Genomic DNA, 21,529 nt, shown 5'->3' on the forward strand with positions numbered 1-21,529 from the left:
GGTATTGGCCACATGAACCATTTCCCCGAGGGGTACTAAGTCATGCAGTCAATCTAGTAGGGTTAATTAAATTCAGCTCTGCTTTCTGCAGGGATCTTTACCGGCCCCCAAGCGGGTCGTGGTTTGGGCACAGCTGTAGCCTACCAAATTGAATTGGGACCTGTGCTGGGTAAAATTTGGACCATGGGCTAAAAATTCCCCACGGCTGTCCTAGAGATATAGAAGATTAAGGATATGAAAGTCACCAGTTTCTGTCATAAGTAAATCTGACTTTCACTTCATAGTAACCCTGAAAAAGGAAGAGCAATCAGCAGGGGACAAGTGGCAGATTCAGTACTGCATCAGAAGCTCTGCTGCTCATAGGTAAAGGTAAAGGGACCCCTGACCATTAGGTCCAGTCATGGCCGACTCTGGGGTTGCGGCGCTCATCTCGCTTTATTGGCCGAGGGAGCCAGCGTACAGCTTCCAGGTCATGTGGGCAGCATGACTAAGCCGCTTCTGGCGAACCAGAGCAGCGCACGGAAACGCCATTTACCTTCCCGCCGGAGCGGTACCTATTTATCTACTTGCACTTTGACGCGCTTTCGAACTGCTAGGTTGGCAGGAGCAGGGACCGAACAACGGGAGCTCACCCCGTCATGGGGATTCAAACTGCCGACCTTCTGATTGGCAAGCCCTAGGCTCAGTGGTTTAACCCACAGCACCACCCGCGTCCCATAAAGGACCCCAAAATCAGACCCTCTGGGAGATCTGCAGGGCTGTAGCCCTGTTCCCCAAAGGTTACTCCCCCCCCCCAGTGCTCCTCTCCACCAGTGAAGAGGGCTTAAATGCCATCCTAACCTTTCTCATTCCCATCAACGCTCAGGAGTAAAATTACACCTTGCTTCATGTTTTAAAATCTCATTATCGACAAGACGACAAGTAGCCAGCTCTGATAATTTTTTGAATTAAGAGGACTTTTAAAAAATCGGACTGTACAGAGTAACTCAATTTTGATGTAACTTAGGCAACAATCCTGCTTATGCATACATGAAAGTAAGCCCTATTTAACACATTGGGACTTATTTCTGAGCATACATGCATAGGGCTGGGCTGGGGGGGGGCAGTTAGGATGGCCCCAAAACTGCTCCACTGGTGTGTCTATGGCAGATCCATCTTCTCAAGAAATGGGTGCCGTTGGTTAACCAGCTTAGGCCTACTTAAAACACTCCTAGTCACCACCATCTGAGAATCCAGGAGTAAAATAGGATCTTGGAGTAACCCCAAAACTGGAATATAGAATTATATATTTAATTTAACAGAACCTAATCAAGTATCCAATAGTCTGGACACCGGAACAATATAAAGCTGCACAAACATTCTCACATAACCTTTAAAGCCTTAAAAAGGAAAGGTGAAATGAAATTTTCATTAAAACTGTCTGCTTAGGAAAATTTGATACTTCTAAGGAGCTAAAAGACATAGCTCCTTTTGGTTTGGCACTTCCCTTCCTGTAATCAATCTGTTTGCAGAGCTCCAAATAATCATACTTGAGAAGTACTATGCAAGTCAAAGGTAACATTGATTAATTAGTAGAGAATGTGCAAAATACTAATCAATCCTCAAGACAGTTTTACTTGTTGTCTTTTGCCACCTCCTTAACAACGTGGCTTCTATGCTGTTCACCCCCCCCCTTTTCCTCTCTCTAAGACATTCATATTCTTGTCCATTCACACAAGTCTCTTCTGTGAGCATTGTTTTGGGAGGAGTAGGTGGCAGGCAGGGGGCACCCAATGTCGACAGAACAGATAGGATGTCAGGTGAAGATGGAATGCTGTGCCCTCTCTAACCAGCTGAAGACGGCCTGATTGTTTTCTTACAAATAATACCTGTGGGTGTTGAAGCTGTTCGGGGAATCTATCAAGCACACTCTTTCACTTTGCCACTTTAACAATATAAAATTTATTCTAAATTCAAAAGAGTCAGAGGCAATGATGCCTGTAGGTGGTTGAGTAATTTAAAGGAAATATGTCAAGTCTTACTTTCACAGTCTTTAATAGAAGAATTCTGTAATTACGTTCAAGGCTCTCAGATGCAATAATCTATTTTCAATATAATGGGGGGGGGGGAGTTTTAAATGAATGTTGGTGCCTTTTCCAGAGAGTTAAATTAAAACCAATGAAAATTATTTGAGTAGAATTTCATTTAGTTTCATAGTAAAAGCAGTGTGCGGGCATTATATTTCTTTCTCAGTCACCTTTTCAAAAACAGAAGCGGGTTTGAAATGGTGAACGCTATGCTTTTCATGCACAAATTTAATAATATACACCTATAACTTAAATCTGAGACGGTACTAACAAGAGCCAGTGTCATGTGGCGCTTAGAGTGCTGGACTATGACCCCCCTCAGCCATGAAACTTGCTGGGTGACCTTGAGCCAGTCACTCACATTCAGCCAAACCTACCTCACAGGGTTATTGTGAGGATAAAATGGGGAAGAAGAGAATGATGTACGCCACCCTGAGTTCCATGAAAGGAAGGTGAGATATAAATGTAATGAAGAAAGAAATCCCATGAACTTCCTAAGAACTTCCTTAAACAAAGCTCTCTTCCATTCCTTAAAAATCAATTGAATCACCGCTGCATGCCACTTCATTAAAGGGTAAAGCACATTTTAACTATTCTTTAAGTAGCTCTATTATCTAAAGTATATACCGTATTGGCCCAAATATAAGCCGCACCCGAATATAAGCTGCACGTCTAAAATGGGGGGGGGGGAGATACCCAAATATCAATTGCTCCCTTCCTCGCTGCTCCTGGATGCATATGGGGGCAGGGGGAGCCATGCTGTGTTGCCGGCGGCCTTTCCCCTTCCTCACTCTCTCCCTTCCCAACCTTGGGGGAGAGGATGGGGCACTACGCACAGGGCGGGCGCCCCTTCACCACACTCTTGGCTGCATACTGTAAGGTTGCAAATATAATCCGCACTTTATCTTTTCACAGTTGGAATTTTGGGGGAAAGTGCAGCTTATATTCAGGCCAATACGGTATTGTGTGTCTCTGTATTATAAAGTGATGCCTACTGCTGTTTAACTTTTTCCGACAATGGCTATTGTTGCAGGTTTTGGGTCAGAGAATTTAGGTTCCTGGGTCAGAGAATTAGGCTGACAACCAGCTGTGGACAGGGTAGCACTCCTCTTGAGAGAACAGGGGCATATTCTGGGGGCAGCTATAGTCATCCTTGGAGTGGGAGAACTGATAACCTCCCAATTGGACTACTGCGTTGCACTCTGTGTGGGGCTTCCCTGCAGCTGGTGCTGCCAGATTGTTGTTTGGGACACTGAGATGAGTTCACATAAACACAGGTCTTGAAAGCACTATACTTGCTGCCGGTAAGCTATTGGGCCATTCGAGGTGCTAGTGCACAGAACCCTAAATAGCTGAGAACTCATGTACTTGAAGGAGTTCCTTTCCCAGTACAAACCAGAACTGGTTTTAAGATCCTCAGGAGAAGCTCTCCTAGTACTGCCCTCAGTGAATATAGCCCATGGGTTACTACATGAAGCAGGGCCCTGGCCTTTTCAGTAGTGGCACCTCAGACCTAAAACATTGCTCCCTATTGAGATCAGACTGCCCCCTATTGTTTTCTCTCAGGTAACGCCTTAAGATCTATTTGTTCTGATAGGCCTTTGGAGCACGAGGGAGTGGAAACTTATGCCTAATTTAATGTGTTATATTGTATCATATATGGTATTTTATACTGTAGTTTTAATGGTGTGTTGTTATGATTTATTATTAACAATAGCCGCAGCAGCAACACAGGAGCTACTTCCCTTCACAAACACCCAGGAAGGAGAAATGGAACATTGTATCCATACCTAATGCAAGTTCAAAGCTAAGAAATCACATGACATTGAGCTAGAACTTTGCAGGTGTGGGGTTCGAATGACATGAAATCCATACTTTAGCTATTGAGGAGTTTCTTTTCTCTCCCACAGGTACTGTGAAGGCATCTATTAGTGCAGTGCTTCAACTTTTCTTCCTTTCCCAATTGGTGATGTAGTACATAATCTTCAAGAAGGCTAAAATCTTTACAGTCAGGTCCTCCAACTCCACTATCTCTCCACAAGGAGCATCTTCCATTTGAGACTTGCCACACCCACTAGGTGAAGTTAGCTAAATTGAGCACTTCTGAAAACACCCTCCTGCCTGTGCTTCCATACCAGATGCTTAGCATATATAAGCCCACTTGTAAACTGAATGGGATAGCTGGGAAATCAAGCAAATAGGAGATCTCTATGACACTGATGATGATGATGATGATGATGAAAATGATAATAATTTATTATTTATACCCCGCCCAGAGTGGCTGGGCTTCCCCAGCCCGCTTGGCGGCTTCCAACAAAATATTAAAATACCGTAATACATCAGACATAAAAGCTTCCCTAAACACGGCTGCCTTCAGATATCTTCTTAAAGTCTGGTAGTTGTTGTTCTCTTTGACATCTGGTGGGAGGGCATTGCACAGGGAGGGCACCACTACCGAGGAGGCCCTCTGCCTGGTTCCCTGTAACTTGGCGTCTTGCAGTGAGGGAACCGCCCGAAGGCCCTTGGTGCTGGACCTCAGTGTCCGGGTAGAATGATGGGGGTGGAGACGCTCCTTCAGATATACTGGACCGAGGCTGTTTAGGGCTTTAAAGGTCAGCACCAACACTCTTTCTCAACAAGGAAGGGGTCTAAATGGAAGAAAAGCCCAGATCTGTTGCATACTTGAATATGAATTCAATGGGCTTTTACACATGATCAAGTGTTTTTAGGCCTGCTGCTACAGTTAAGCATTTTCCACAACATACTTCAGTCAAGTGACTCATCATTCTTTGCAAAAGTAAAAATGGACATTGTGCTGAAAATAAGTTTACCGCAGAGCTCATTTATGCCCTTAAACATATTAAATGAATCAATGATCTCCAATGTTGTGCCAGCAACATGACTTCCCGTTCTTCTCCCTCCCCCCCAACAGCCCACCACTCTGTTCCAGAGGGTTGCCTTCTTGAAGTTTTGGGGGTGGGGTGGGGGCTGCAAGGGTGAGGAGAGGAAGCGGAAGTCCTGTTTATGCAAGTAGACATCAGCTACACAAGCCAACCATTATAGTTGGGTATCAACCTAGAAGTGTATTTCTGTTTCCTTAGGAACATAGGAAGTTGATTTATACATAGTCAGATCATTGGTCCATCTAACTCCGTATTGTCTACACGGACCGGCAGCAAATCTCCATGGTTTTAGACACAAGTCTTTCCCAGCCCTACCAGGAGATGTCCAGGGAAAATACTTATTTTAAAAAATGAAAATTTAGACATAATCTGAACCACTTATATAAAATTGCTGGCACTGTGATAGTTTTTCTCTGTGATAGTTGAAGGTTATTGTTTAATGGTTAAATAAAATCTTTATATCTTACATTTTCATCACAGCATGTGACAGTGAAAATACCTTCATACTGAAACTAATTTCAAGGCCATTAAAATGCGGATGGGAAAGCATGTGCCACACATTATTCAAAGAAGGGATGCTTGATTTCCCCATGATCTCGGCAATTTTCTGACCTGGCGAGGAACTGTTCCACATATATGTGCACCACTGACAAAATATAAACAGGGTTTTCCCTATCAAGGCTTACCATTATCATACTTTTCCTCTTAGAATAATTGCCTATGCACAAACTCTAGATGGCAACATTGCACTTGCTGTGTTTCTAAGGCAGACTCGTACAGTCAGTCCCCACACATAGTCTTTATCAACATTTTATGTGCCACAGATCTATAGCTTCTTATTATAAGTGTAATGAAGCAGAAGTTATTGAAGCATTTTATTGATTGCTCAGATCACAAGTTTACTGTCATACTGAATTGGCACCTTAGTCGCTGAAGCAAACTGCTGACACCTTTTTTAAAAAGTGACAACTACATCTATTTCATGACCAGAAATCCATTTTCATCTCTATCAAGACAAGAATGCAATTTTCACTTCATTTAACTGATGTTAGGCCTGCTCAAGGCATGACACTTTGGAAAAGACACAAGTGTAAGGTTCTTAAAATACTTCTAGTAACTAGAATGCAGCTTGGTTGCATGAAAATATAGAAGCTCGGCTCAAATCCATAACACAACTTACGTAACATGCTAAAAATCACTTATCAAAACCTAGAAAAGAAAGTGAGTTGATTTTCAAGTTCAGAATTTTTTAAAACAGAATTTTAATGATATTTTAATAAGAATCTATGTTACTATACTACAGGTTTACTATGTCTGGCTGTTTTGACAAAAAAAGTTTATTTCATCATTCTGCAAAGCCGCCTTCTTTGTCCCAGGCCACACCACAGGGATGCAAAGGTTGTTGCCCTGTTACCAAATTTCTACTGTATGCAGAAAAATCATAACACCAGCACTTCAATGTTGTGCTTGTCTAAAGTGCTGACCATTTTTCAAAAACATTAGTCAAAACTATAAAGTTTACAATCAGTAATAAATCGCAACATATATTTCACTGGAATCTTTTTGTTACAGGTAACAACAACATCTTTATCCGCTTTCTAAGTTTATTTTAAAGCAATAATTCACCACACAAAACTCTGTAGAACTCCATCATCTTCGCAAAGTTTTGAAAAATTCAATGCTACATTTAATTTAAGTTAAATATCTCAGCATAATACAGTTATTATGCAAAACGCCATAAAAAGATGTAACTATAACTTTTTATAATGTAAAAATAACACTCTCTAGTATAATACTATATGCCACCATCAGACTCAATCATTATTAGTATTATACAAATCCGATATCAAGGGTAACATAATAGACCATGGACACTCAGAGGTTAAAGACTAAAACAAAGTTATGCAGTATCTGCTATTCATGTTTAACAAAAACTAGTATTTATGTGCAGCAACTGTAAATCAAAGAGTTACAAAATGCCAAATAATGTATTAACCTTTTCGTGACACAAATAAGCACATTTTGTTTAAAAGCAACACCACCCCAAAGTAACCTCTGAGCTCAAGCAGGACTGCTTATCAAATTATATGACAAAGGATGCTGAAAATGAATATTGTGAAACTGTTTAAAGAATGAAATAATGCATCTAGCAAAATAATTTGTATTCAAATTATGAAGCATATTTCCTTTAATGCTTCATTTATGATGAATAGGGTCTGCGGCGACATAAAACCCTGTCACTATTTTTAGTGGGAAAATTGTGAAGATTAAAAAAGGAAAAAATGCTTGCTGATTTCATTATTAAAATATTTTTGGTATATTACACCTTCTTTTAAAGATATACAGTGCCACTTAACACAAATATTTCTCTCTTTTGTTTGTTAAAAACTTTTTTCTTAAGCTGCTTGGCCTACACCTAAAATACATAATTCAAAAATATTTATGTAATTGGGTTGGAAAAAGCTGAAGAGCTCAATACTACATCTTTCTGTCTCTCAGAACGAGAATTAGTTTACCATGCAGAATGGTCGCTATTTTTTATCCCAGGGAGTAAGAGATACAAAATGGCTATGGTAATATCTCTTCCTGGATCCACCACTTACCCTTTGTGTCACCTTACCCATGTTTTGTGCCTTGCTGATCTTAGTGACAGACAGGACTAATTGTTTACTATGTGAGCCTAAAGGACAGAAATGTTTAAGAATCATTAATATCATTTAAAAAGGTATTTCAATCTTCTCTTTGGCCTCTGTTTAGCTGTGCCAGGATTGTGAATGACAGCTTCCCTGCTTGAAGCACAGGGAACGCACAGCCTTCCTCATTCACTGATCACACTATGGCCTTTTCACACGTTCCTTCCACAGTAGTGTTTGTCCCCAAACACTGGGGCTCAGCACAATGACATTCCTGTTCAACACCCCCACCAACAGCACAACTACATATCAAGAATGCTAATGAGACAGGACAGCCCCTTCACTGGAAGTGTTAACTGCACTTCATGCTTGCATGTTTATGCTATTTCCACACTTGCTAATGAATTTTTAATATTCCAAGCATAGCTTTGAACAATTTCATCCTGCAGAAATTGCAGCTCAAAGTAAAGGCACTTAAATACACACTGTCAAACCAAAGTTATTAGCTCTTTTATCATATTTGCCGTTAAATACAGAAAACAAGATGTGATCTTTTAAGGCGCACAAATCAAGAAAACAAGAGGTTTAAACACACACTCGTTCTAGCACCTAAATACGCCACATTGTAAAGAAATATAAAATTCTCAGGAGCATTCGCAGATTTTAAGGGAAGCATTCACTTCCTGAAAATCACTTATCACACGTCTCAGCCAAATGCTCACAGGACACTGTGATTTTAAAGTATGACTTCTAGAATACAAAATATTACTGTAATTATAGTATTTCTACTTTTATTTTTTTGTGGGGGGGGGGGACATTTTCTCTTGTCTTCAAGAAGTTGTAAGTTCCAAAACGTATTATTTTTCCTTAATCCACCCTAAACATTTTCAGTAAAAGGCCTGTAAAAAGTATTCACACTTTTTATGCCATGGACACAGTGTTGCTGACATGTAAAGTAGACCTGCAGAGAAAGTGGTATGTTGTGACCACGCTTTGTGCATATTATTTCAGATGGACTGAAAAGCAGGAGGAATATTTTAATAGTGTAAATACCTACTGCTACGCAGGTTTCGTCTGCATGCCCCAATGGAACAAAATTAACTGGAAGGTATTTCTTCAACATTTGAAATGCTTTCTTTTTAATTAAAAAGGATAACGTTAAGGTAACTGTAAACAAAGGCAGGGTACAGCTAAGTAAAACCTGAGCTGAGAAACAATCACGCTTCCTCTGAGCACACACAGCGTCATCAAAAAGCCACTCTCTCAAAACAGTTTGCCTAGGCAAAACAATAGCCACTAAAGCCTTTTGACCTGGCGTGCTAGTTTATCACAGGTGAGAAAAACATACGGTACAAGTGCTGATGAGGCACTCACATGACACATGTCAGCACAGCCACATTCCTCATTGGGTGGACTAACTAGTCTGAACAATCAAAAACCTTCTGGCAAGAACAGAAGAGTGGGGCCCAGCTGCATGGCATGCCTGTGAGCTGCGTGGCATGCTTGGTCTGGTTCCTTCTGCTGATGCATTCAAGAAGAGATGGGTTACAGCTGTGCATTGGGACATAGCTAGGGAGGGCACACAGAGGTACAAGCAAATTTTGACAATGGCCTGTGATCCAAACAGGGCTGTGCAAAAACATAAAACACTTGCAAGTGTGCACAGGGAGAATGATTTTCCACGCCATCTGTGGCCCGTTGCCCACACTGAATGTTTCTGCAGAGTGTCCTCTGGCCTTTAAGAATTCGTAGTTTTTCAAGATGCAACTGACTGGAGCCAGAAGAGGGAGGCTTAGTGTGGAAAGAGTGCATGTAGACTATTGTGCTCTGTTCTTTGGGCCACATGCAGTTATTAAAAATTGCATATTATGGGGAATGGGGGGGGGGGACAGAAATATTTCAGAATATGCATAACCAAAATAAAGTGATTTTAAGTATTTGAAATACTTAAGATACCAGTGTTAAAATCTTAAGTTACATGAAAAGGGCAACCATTACTAAACATGGGACTTCAGTTGTATTTATTCTTACTGTACTGTTGTAAGCGTAACTTACTGTGATCAACAGCCATAGCAAATATTCTTAACCTGGGTATAACTTTCATATTTTAGAACTGCCTAATATTACCTCTCTTTTTACTTCTAAACACTGAAATAAGTTTAAAATGGTATCCGCTTTTATAAAAGCAAAAAAGGGTTCTGAATCAAACTCAAACTTTTACTGTTACTAGTTTATGACTCTTAAAACCCAAAGCACTATGAATAGCAGATGCCCTTTCTTCTATATTAATTTGGTGCAAAATTATGATTACTGAAACAAAACTGAATTTCATTTGAGAGATATTTTTCATTAAAGAAAAGAATGTCTTTCTGGTATAGACCATTTCTACTTCTCTATGTTTTGCACCAAAGCTGCCTTTTACAGGTGAAGTAAAAACTTTAAAAATAAGGACCAAATAAGGATCAAGTGTAGTTCCTCCCCCACCCCCTCCACCAGTATTAAAATGGGTCAAGCATTTGCTGAAAGAAGGCTCCTTTGCCTGCTTCTGTATTCTTGATTACTTGTTGTAGATCCCCATCAGCTCAGGACAAAACAGTTTATTTCAAAGTAAATGATCATTTCTCTTTATGAACCTAACAGCAGGAGGTGCTGTATAAACAGCATGACTGACATCCGCTTCCTCCCCCCCCCCTTCATGAAGACTGAGAGCATGATGCATTCATCTTTTAGTATGTGACCCAATATATCTTGTAAATCTCAGTTTAAGATGCAATATTAATTCTTGCTCTGATAATTTTTCATGCCAAGCATTTCAAGCACTTAAAAAAAATAACAAGCAAACTATACTAAAACTAACAGTTCTGAAAAGGCATACAAAATTTGTTCAGTTTAGGTCAATAGCACCAATATGCATTAAAACATATTTCTAAAAGGTTAAAAAGAATACTGGCTTGCAGTGCAGACCAAATGCAAACTAACTACATTCAATGCCTTTCATCTATAAACACACATACACACACAAAATAAATCTCTGTGCTGGGTATAGAATGTAAATGTATTTTAGATGCCTAACAGATTTCTCATGCAAATTGCTGAAGGCTGCTCCTCAAAGTAAAACATTAAGAAAATGACAAAACATTAAGAAAAATGTTATGTTTACATGATTTTACATCTAACATATCTTAACTATATTTCAGTTCTAGTTATTTCTACATGGGGGGGGGGGTGAAATGAATTCTGAGAAACTGCAGATGTTTCACTATTAGTGACCCTATCCTAAATAGCTATATATAATTTCCTTAGAAGGAGAAGTGCAGCACAAAAAGATTAGGCATACAACACAATGAAAGGCATACACAATTAACTCCATTATTGTTGGCTTTGAGATTACAGGAGAAATACTTCATCTACCTATTGCGTATAAGAGCTCATGTAATACATGCCAGCCTTCCTTATGACACAGTGCCAATCACAGCCTTACTACAACTAGTGCATTTCATATCAAAGAAAAAGCAGCTGTTTAAAGACGTGGGATAACTCACCTGATCACAGTAGTTTTTAGCAGACTTTAATCGCCGGTGCAAGGCCAACAGTACTCCTTGGATATATATCTTTGCTCCAGAGGGGCTGAAACCTTCTCCCTTAGAGACCCAAAGAGGTCCTCGCAGAGGTGTGATGGAATTTTGCAGGCATTTGTCCAGCAGAGGAACTATACAAGGGGAAGGAAAAGGGGGAGAAAGGCATTCTTTTGACCCAGCTGAAACACACAGTCTGAAATGCATCCCCAAACCCACAACTCTTAACATCTATTATTTATATCTGACCTGGGTTAAGTCTTAGAAAAACAGATCCTGCATTTCGAGTGGCCACCATGAAGGATGTATTTATATTGAGACACCCCCCATGTAAGACTCATAAGCCTTGTGAGCACACCTGAATAGTTTTGAAGTGTGTCTAACTAGCTGCACAGAGTGTCATGGTGTGCACTGATTGCCTTATCTTCTCATTTATCACAGATGAGTTGGAACCAACCTTGCTGAAATCTACTGGCATTGTCCTGATAAAATTGCAAGCTCCATGTTGTTTCAGAGCAGTGCTTCCTGTCAATGAGTGTATATGTTTATAGATCAAGCATTTCACACGGCTGATAATTACTAAAATAGAAACAGTTTTATAAAGAAATTTTTACTATCATCTTTTTTATTATTTGCATTCAAAGCAAGTAACTTCCAAAACAAATAAATCTGCTTAGTATAGCATTGCTGTTCTTTTGATTGAAGTTGATGGGGGAGTGGAGAGCAGGACAACACGTATGTAGCATGTAAGGCACTGGGTGACAACATATGCTTTCTCTTCTATCATCATTTCCTAAAATATGTTTGAAAAACAGACCAAACTTTTCAGACGGTAGGCAAATGTTTTTACACTAGTAACGATGGGTATCTTAACTACACTGTGTGGTACAATCTCTTTATTATTATCAGTAAATCCTGAAGCCAAAATATGCTTATTTCTCCCTTGGCTCTGCATCACAGATACTAGCAGATTTCAGAATATGAAGAAAGCTTATTTCACTTTATTAACCTGTGTGCTCATAAATTAAAGGAGTGGGTGAATCCCCACCCCACCCCACCCCACCCCACCCCACCCCACTCTGATAAACTTATGAATTTCCCCAGAATTTTAGTGGAATGAAGGATCTGTGCGCAGCAGCTGCTGCCGCCACCCCCAAAGGGTGCTGCCCCCAGAAGGGCCTCTTTGTAAATGCAGTTTGCCCCATGCAGATGCTTGCCCTCCAGCTGACCTGATTCAGCAGGGAACTCCTACACTGAATCCTGGTGAGCCTTGGCACAAATTAAGCTCAAAGGCTGAGGGAGAAGGAGAGTCTTCCTATAATTAGAAGAAGGCAGGAAGGGGGAGGTGAATCTAGCTTTGTGAAGGGTTGCTGGAGGGAAAGGGTGAGGGACTAAGAGTGGATTTGTGTTTGAAGGAGAACAGAATACCTGCATTCTGTGGTTACAACCTTTGGGCAATAGGTGAGGATCAATGCTTATTTCTAAAGAGAAAAGTGCTGGGCATTTAGTGTGCTCACGTGAGACAGAAATGTCTTCACTTTATAAGTCCTGCTTCTTCACTATAAATGTGTGTGGTCGGGGAGACTGCAGTTTCTCGAGGGTTAAGTGAAAAGCACTCTGCACATGCTTGCTGCACACATATTATTCCTTCATTCTAAGTGAGCGGGGCTGCACTCTAGATTACTTACTTCTGCTTAAGTATTCTTTACCATGTGACCAGTCTTGATCTAGTTTCCTATTGCCATAAATAGCCTCAAAAGTTTAAAGACTAAGTTACAGAAAAGCAATATAATCTTGTGGTAATTCTGGACTCCCTCCCCCCCTCCCAGAAATCCTGTTTTGTGACACTAACTGCTTTTTACTTATGTTCCCTGGCCACGAGCAACATTTTATCAGGGAGGGGCCCATGATACTATGAGAGGGGGCAGGGAGGTGTGAGGTGAGACAATCAACCTCTCCAGTCACCAATGGCCAAAGGTGTTTCCTTGCCTCCTTCTTACTCCTACACCCAGCAGTGTGCTTCATGAACCATGCAATAAGTCACTAGAAGCAAAGCCTCCATGTCTGCAAGCAGGGAACCAACCAGAAGCCAGATCTTCAAAACAGAAGTGTTGTGTTAGGATCAAAGTACAAAAACACAAGAGGAAATAGGGATCAGACAGGGGGGATGGGTGTGTTTTTTCTTGTGCTACCTCACTTATAGGTGGGTCTTACCCTTATTAATACTCACATATATGAGAGACAGAGCTTTCTTCCAGACAAAACAACTGACTGTTTACATGGGGTAGAACAGAGAAATTTCAGTTTGTTGGGTGGGGGGTTTAGAGGAACACCTGAGGTGGAGATTGCATCACAAAATGCAACCAATGGGGGTAATTATATACACATTCACACAATTGGACAGGTAGAGAGACTGTGGTCCAAGCTGCATAAGATACAAAATTTTCCAGTTGAGTTTCCCCCACCCACCCCTGCAGGCCAACTTTGACAGGTGGGGACTCACATATCAATCATCTGATGTCATAATGAGGTCAGGTGACTGACAAGTGAGTGATCGCACCTACATGTCCAGTTGACTGGGGGGTTGCTGAGGAGGTGCTTCTTCACAGAGGTGATGAAGCAGCACTCAGCAGGACTAAACTCTCTGCTCATGATGAGCAAATACTTCAGTCCTGGTCTCTGCAGGAGTCAGGTCATAATTTAACCCTTTGCTCATCAGTTAATGAGTTTGGGTGAAATCCACCTGCTTTGGCTGTGTGTGCCACCTATCTGCAGAGAACTGGAGGGATGAAGCCTGTGGCGTTTGCCCTCCTAGGTATGTGACATCAAACTGGGTCATAAGGAAAGGGTTAACTAAGTGTAAAATGACTAACCAATAGGAACCCAAGGGGAGGAGTTAGTGTTAGAGTTGTTAAGAAGTCAGTCTGGAGTAAGAGAAGAGAGAGAGAGGATAAGTCTGTGGGTTGGGTTAGTCTGATGTGAGAGAGTGAGAGAATCTGTTAAGAGGAGTCAATCAAACAGTTGAGATAATTAGTCAGAAGGTATTAGGAAGGTATAGGCCGGTAAAGAAACTAAAGTTAAGAAACTGACAAGAATTTTATCTGAGAAACCATAAACTTGCTAACGCTTATAAAATAAACTTGTTTATTTGGTTCAATTTTAATAACTGTCTGGACTCAGTGTGTACCCGAGAGTAACAGGTTGGTGGCAGTGGGGAAGCGGGCACAGTGGTGGCACAGGGATCAATAGACCGTCAAATGTCCAGGCACCCTGTGTGATCACCACACAGCCAATGGAGAAATGACACCCACATATCAATGACAGCCATCATCACTTTTATTTTCTCCAAGCACCTATTGGTGTGGCCATCCACTCCCTCTAGTGCTCCCTGAGATGCTGCCACCCGCCCCAATGCTTCCCTTTTAACTTGTGTGGGCAGCAGCCAGTGCTGATCAGCTCCCTCTCAAATTTGCTGTGATCCCTGTGGGGTGTTGAGAAGACCATGCCTGAACTTAAACCACACCACTGATTTCTGTGCCAACTGTGACATGGATCACTCATTGGTAGTGAGCAAGATCCATCTTCAGCCAAAGAAGGCCGATAGTACAAAGCATAAAGCATAAATAGTCGGAGCTGAACTTTGTGAATGCTTCTCTGATTCTGTTAAACAAGCTCTACTGAACTGCTCCAAAGATAGTGTGGAAGCAAGGTGGAACCACATCCAATAGGCACTCTACATACAACACAGCCAGGTCCTCCTTTGGCAAAAGAGAGCAACATATCCCTGAGTGGTTTGAGGCCTGCATAAAAGACATGAAACCTGCTGTTGCTGCAAAGTGTGAGCCTCTCTTCAACTACAAGTGTGCACCCTGCAAAAAGACTCTTGCTACATGGAGAAAGGCAAGTGATAAAGGCAAGTGAGGCCCAGCAGAATGCACCGCTGAAAACCTTTTCGGGAGAGATCATCACAGACCACAGCAACAAAGCAATGGGCAGAGTACTATCCAGAACTGTACTCGCAGCAAAAAGTGGACTCTGACATAGTCAACAGTATCCAGACTCTGTTTGTCTTGGAAATGCTGGATGTCCCTCCTGTGCCTGGAGACAGACAGGTCATGCCATGGTGCCTCTGCAGCAGCACAAGTGGATGCATTCATCGGTCCCAGCTGCAACAAAATGTGTCTCTCCCACTTCGGTCTCAACAGCTACAACAGGCGCTACAACCTTTCAACAGCTTGACCTCACCCCCAAAGGTGCACTCCTCCATTGTCTCCTGAAAGAGACGGGTGCCAACAAGATTCCTGGTTAATTTCCAAGCATGATGTAAAATACTAGTGTTTAACTTGAAGCCCTATGCGGCTTGAGACCCAAATACCTGAAGGACCATCATGTTGACATCAATTTGGCTCAGGCAATGAGGATTTTATCAGTAGCTTCCTCTGAGTGAGGCAACTGGAGAGAGGCCCTTCTATTGTGGGACCCCATCTGTGGAATAGGGTTACCAGGCTACTCTGAAGTCATTTTAGAGTCATATTTTTCAAGATCTTTTAAACCCCTCCTGTTTTATTGCTGTTTTATGTTTCCATTTCTGTTTTGTTTTATATTTATGTTATAAATATTTTATTGATTTATTCTTTTAATTTTGTAAATCACCCTGAACATTTTTATAACTTTCAAAATTTAAATCACCTGATATTGTATCAAAAAGCGTGATACAAATATCACAACTCAGAATACCAGGTGTAAACTATCCATTCAAGTCTATTGGACAAAGTTATCTTAAGTGAAAGTGCTACAGCGCCAAATCATATTTGGGTCAGAGCAGCTGAAAGTTATCACTTACTGTCTGACTGACCTCACATGCTCACACTTTCCCCCCAAAACATGCACAAAACTGTTCAAATGCTGTTTGAATTCAGGGATTCTACTGGGAGGCAGGTAGGTAACTTCAAACGCAACAGGTCTCTCCTTGTCTGCTTTGCACAGGATGAAGGTTACAAGTGATCTGTGAAATTCTGGCTTACTATGTGAAACAGCCTTCCTTTCGAGCACTTATATAAATGTGGGAAGGTTCTTTTTCACCAGTAAGAAATGTTCAAATAAATACAGGATCCTCCCAGTTCATTAGTTAGCTTCTACCTGAAGTGCTTGGAACTGGAATGCATTAAGCCCAAGATCCACTCCTGACCTGAACCAAGGTAGAATTCTAAGACCAAATAACACTCTACCTTCTCTGTCGGAGGCAGGATACGTCTGAATAGGAGTTGCTAGAAGCTGCAGGAGTACTGCTGCACTCAGGTCTTGCTTGTGCATTTCCCATAGACATCTGATTGGTTACTGTGAGAACAGGATGCTGGACTAGATGGGCCACTGACATGATCCAGTAAGCTCTTTTTTTGTGTTCTTAACATTTTAACAGTCCCCAATGAAAGATTAAATTGATGTGGGAATGTTGACATTAGTAGTGGAAGTGCATTGGAAAAATCACCCTCATTTATGGGAACTGTCAAGACTGTGCTTTTAAGGCACAAACCAGTTATTGTTCTGATGAGGAAAGCAGGTTTAAACAATAAATTGGTTTGTAACCATTTTAGAAAAGTAGGAAAATGCAAGTGTATTGCTATATGACAAGAAATATATGAAAAGGTATACTCTATAAATAGAGAGATGGCTATCTGGTTTTGAGAAGTCCATTTTACATGGTTTTGGAGGTTCTGGGAACTCTCAGGAAGTTTTCTATTTAAGAAGAAAAATAATTGTCTCTAAAAAGACAAGTTGATCCACAGCATGTTTAATCAAAGGGAATAAAAGCCAATACAATCCATCTCATTCCCTCAACTAAAATTCAAATAAGGAAAAGTACTATTTTGAATTATGAGACTGGAGGTGTGGGGGGGGGGAGCCAGACACACACTGTGACCATTATCCAGACTGTTAGCCTACTGCTTCAGCGGACTTCCATAATGCAACAACACTTTCTCCCACAAAATCAGCGGCAGGGGGTTGAGGGACCATCAGGGACAGATTTTGGGAATGTGGGCAGAGGGGAAGAAATGCAAGTCCTGTTGTACCAGAGGAACTAAACACACAAAGCATTGGATAATAGTTGTCAAAACTCCCGTCCCATGTGCTATGACAGAGGCTCTTACATGCAAGAAAGTAAGAAAGCTTCAGTCAAGGCTTAGAATGGTTCAGGTCAGGATATAGATACAAATTGCCAAAAGCACTATTAGAGAGTTCAGAACAGCATCAGAGACTGGATTAAAGCTCACTCAAGACTCTTTTCTCTCTACATGCCGGTGCTCTTGGAAGTGCATGTTTCTTCAAGGGGTGTGGCTCTCCCTCCCATTGGTGATGTGATGGGGGTCAGCCCCACTGGCTCCTCACCTCCTGACTGTCCAATGCTCTCCTCCATTGCTAGGGAATCTCTGCAGGACAAGGAGCTTCCCAGCTTCTAAAGGCAAAGGAGCAGAGCTGACATCACCTCAGGCTTCTCCCTGCTTATGGAGTCCTCTATACCCTCCCCTCTTCTTCCTGCTCTGACAGCAACTGCCAACCCAGCCCTGAGCCAGTTGGGATTGCGGGGCTCATGACCTCTTTGTGACGAGGGGAAATGGCGCTGACCTGATACTTCTGCTATATCACACACTGGAAGAAAGCAACTTCAGATGCTATGGCCTACTGTCATACAGTGAAAACCTTTCAGCCTTCCTTAAGAACTATTTGAGTTATTTTGTACGTATCTAGATTAAAAACTCCTCTTCATGGATCACTGCCTTGCCGTGGCGAAGGGGCTTGAATAACTCAGAGAAGCTATGAGCTATGCCGTGCAGGGCCATCTAAGATGGACAGGTCATAGCCGAGTGTTTAGACTAAATGTGATCCACCTGGAGAAAGAACCGGCAAACCACTCCAGTATTTTGCCACAAAAACTCCATGGACATAAAAAAGGAGAAGCTTAGAGAAGAAAGTGAGAGTTTCCAAGGCATGCTCTGGTTGATGGGGTCATGGAGAGTCAAAATGACTAAGACGACTAAACAACAACAGATTAAAAACTACAGTATAAGAATTATAATCACCCTTCTACCAGGTTACCACTCTCTTATTCTTGTTAGTCTCTTTTTGTGGCCCCTTACATCACATATTTGAAGTAGCTGCCAGATACCACCAAGTTTATCTTTTTCAGCCCTCTTAATGTAACTTATATCTCAGGGTGCTCTTATGGGCAATAGTAGAAAAAATTAATAAGAAATGTGTTTCAAAACAAAAGCCTGGATAAATAATAATAATGTTGAAATAGCATCTTAAAAATCCATGTAGGGCATTCAATCAAAACTTAAATAAACATTTGGTTTCCGCCGCCTTCATCAAATAGATTTAAATGATTTTTTAAAGAAGATTTTGTTCTTTGTGTGACTGGTGGGAGTTTTTAATCAAGCATACAGTTAGCTGGATGATTTTTTTCCCCATACTGTTTTGGTAATAGTGATGCAACTGTGGGACTCACAGCCCTTGGTGTACAATATTCAAAAGTGTGGTCTGCAGACTCAGCCTGAGTGATGGAGGGAACACATGCTATGTTTAAATGATCCTGACGTATTTTACTCAAACAAAACTAATCTAACAGCTGTTGTGTACTTTTGTTTATGTGTTATATGTCAAATCTTATTGTCCCCAAGGTACTTATGAGAGATGCTTTAGCATTCACTCTCTTAAATACTGATGCCTACCCGAATTTGGATTTTTCCACTATTGAGCAGAATGACAAGCACACGATTGCTGTACTTAAAGCAATCTTTCACAGCTGCCTTGCTTCTTCACTGATCCCATTAAATTGACGGCATATGCCTGTGGGGTCTACAGTGTTACAATACTGCAGAACAAGATGCTGATTTGTATAATGCAATCTAACAGAACATGGCTTTATTGGGGATGAAACGTTTCTTGGGTCATTTTTTACTTTACTTGAGTAACATTTAATTTAGATACTCGTCCCTTGTGGCCTTTACAGAGTACCTGGTTACGTTAATTGTTTAGATGTTCGTGAACTCTGACACCCAGATGGGTAGCGAGCATGAAATCCTATAAAATTCCTTCATTTCTAAAATGCAACATGAGTCATGTCTTTTCTAAAACTGAGTGAAGTCGCTGTGTATTAAATATGCTGCCACATCTTCTGCTTGAGCAAGTGGACCAAAATGGTGTGAATTGTTAATGCCTTGCTGCTTTGGTTCACGGCTTGTGATTGATCATTTGTAACTATATCTACTCCTTGTTCCATGAAATCAAGTATGGAGTAATGGGTTCATCAGATTTTTGGGTTAAATTGAGAGTGAAGAGGTACTGTGTGTGGAAATAAGAGTTGCCATGTTCGGGGCTGGCCTTGTAACAGCATGGAATCTAAAGGCGATATTCAAAACCAAATCACTCATCATACGCTTACTGATTCTGAATAGGGCCCATTTGCAGGGGACATTTGGTAGTTTTCCAATAGACTTTATGCCTCTTTCCTACTTCTATCACTGTACATACAATGTTATAGAAAAAGTCTACACAGGTCAAAGTAGAAAGGATATTTATACATCTTTCTCTATACAAACAAAAATAGTGTTCAACTTTAGTATTCAATTCTTTTTCACTCCTTGTATTATCAATATATTTCAATAACTCCGGCAATAAAAGTATCATTCAGCACTATAACTTTGAAACAACTCTGTCACCATTATTTAAGCCTCAAAGCAAATAAATTTGTTATGCTAGCCTTAGGTATGCTATGAACTAGTGACATTTTTCACTGGTGGCTGGCTACTGCAACATGTTAAGGTATTACTCAAAGAGTGATGGATCAAGGAAACTAAAAGCAAATAACCAGAAGCAATTGCATTTAATAATGAAACAACAATGAGCACAGTCCAGCCAAGCACTTAAGTCTTACTAATTTCAATGAAAGCAGATGCCCAACACTACCATTTAAACCAATGGGTTCTAAACTTGATTAACTTTGGCTTAATTTTGACCAATAGCTTCTGAAGACTTGAAAAAGAATGTGTGTCCCAAACTACTCATTGCTTCCACGGCTTTGTGACAAACAGCCATGCATAATTAATCTCTGTTAAATTAAAGTAAAACAGGATCAACAGCATCAGTTAAGTATGACTGCCAGAAGCTAGTTAGCGATACATTCTATTTTTGCACCTTAGAATAAAATGTATTTGTTTATTTAGCAAGGTTTATATCCTGTTCAATAACAAAGTCTAAGTAGTTTACATAAAATGGTATCAAATATTCATTAAATAGGAACATCAGTTTTTTAAAAAAAAATCAAACAAACACAAATGTATACAATAAAATTACATGTCTGGATAGATTTGCATAAACAAAAGCGGGCACTGAAAATGGTAAAATGTATATGCCTCCCTAATACAAATAGGCTGGGAATTCAAGAGAATAAGGTGCAGCCACAAAGCAAACTTTGAACTGTAACACAAAATTTGAAGAGCATGTATTTCAAGAGTTACTACAAACAGGAATCCACAATTCTGCTCACAATCCTTAATACTGCATGAGATATACTTGGAGTCGAGAGTGGATTTCATGCTCTTTATTCAGCTTATAGTGATGAGGAGGAATGGAAATTCCCCCAGAAAGTCTGCTTTATATACATTATTTACACAATGGGCCCCAGGTGATTGGCTAATTCCGGGATTCACCTGTAGGCCAATCAGGTTGCGGATTCATTTCCACCTGGATCACCTCTGAGAAGAATGGCAAAAGAAACCCCAAACATCCTCTCCTATTTGGAGCTGAGGAAGTATGTAGATAGTCTTCAAAGCTGCAATGAGCTCAGAAATGTACCACAGCAATGTGTAAGATCAGGGGTCAGCAAACTTTTTCAGCAGGGGGCTGGTCCACTGTCCCTCAGACCTTGTGGGGGGCCGGACTATTTTTTTTTTGGGGGGGGGACAAATTCCTATGCCTCACAAATAACCCAGAAATGCACTTTACATAAAAGGACACATTCTACTCATGTAAAAACACACTGATTCTGGGACCGTCCACAGGCCGGATTTAGAAGGCGATTGGGCCGAATCCGGCCCCCGGGCCTTAGTTTGCCTATCCATGGGTAAGATTCTTTGCCCCCTTTCCAGTTCTGAGCCAAAGATGAAGGCTCAGTCTGGTGTTTCAGCAATGGGCTGCCAAGGTGCATAGAAGGCATTGGCATACAAAACTAGACTCCAGCCTTCCCGGTCTCAGCTCTAGGTTTGGCACTGGAGAGGAAGATGAGAATCATCCCTGCAGTGGTGTGGGGTTGCCAAGCTCTTCCAAAGGCCAGTGCAATTGCAGGCTTCACA

The 21,529-nt window shown here is 41.0% G+C and overlaps 1 protein-coding gene across 8 annotated transcripts in view; it reads right to left on the reverse strand.

Moving 5' to 3' along the window:
* DCDC1 (doublecortin domain containing 1) overlaps window positions 1–21,529 on the reverse strand; it is a 271,410-nt gene that overhangs the window by 207,520 nt on the left and 42,361 nt on the right. For all 8 annotated transcript variants that reach the window (XR_014000680.1, XM_081163132.1, XM_081163133.1 and 5 more), the window contains exon 8: window positions 11,145–11,311. Coding sequence is in view for 7 of the 8 variants with exons in the window: in XM_081163132.1 (XP_081019258.1) it covers window positions 11,145–11,311 (167 nt within the window). In the remaining variant the exon portion in view is untranslated. The remainder of the gene's footprint in view (window positions 1–11,144; window positions 11,312–21,529) is intronic.

This window comes from Podarcis bocagei (assembly GCF_964188305.1).
Source record: "Podarcis bocagei genome assembly, chromosome: 1".
In the NCBI taxonomy this organism is placed as follows: Eukaryota; Metazoa; Chordata; class Lepidosauria; order Squamata; family Lacertidae; genus Podarcis; species Podarcis bocagei.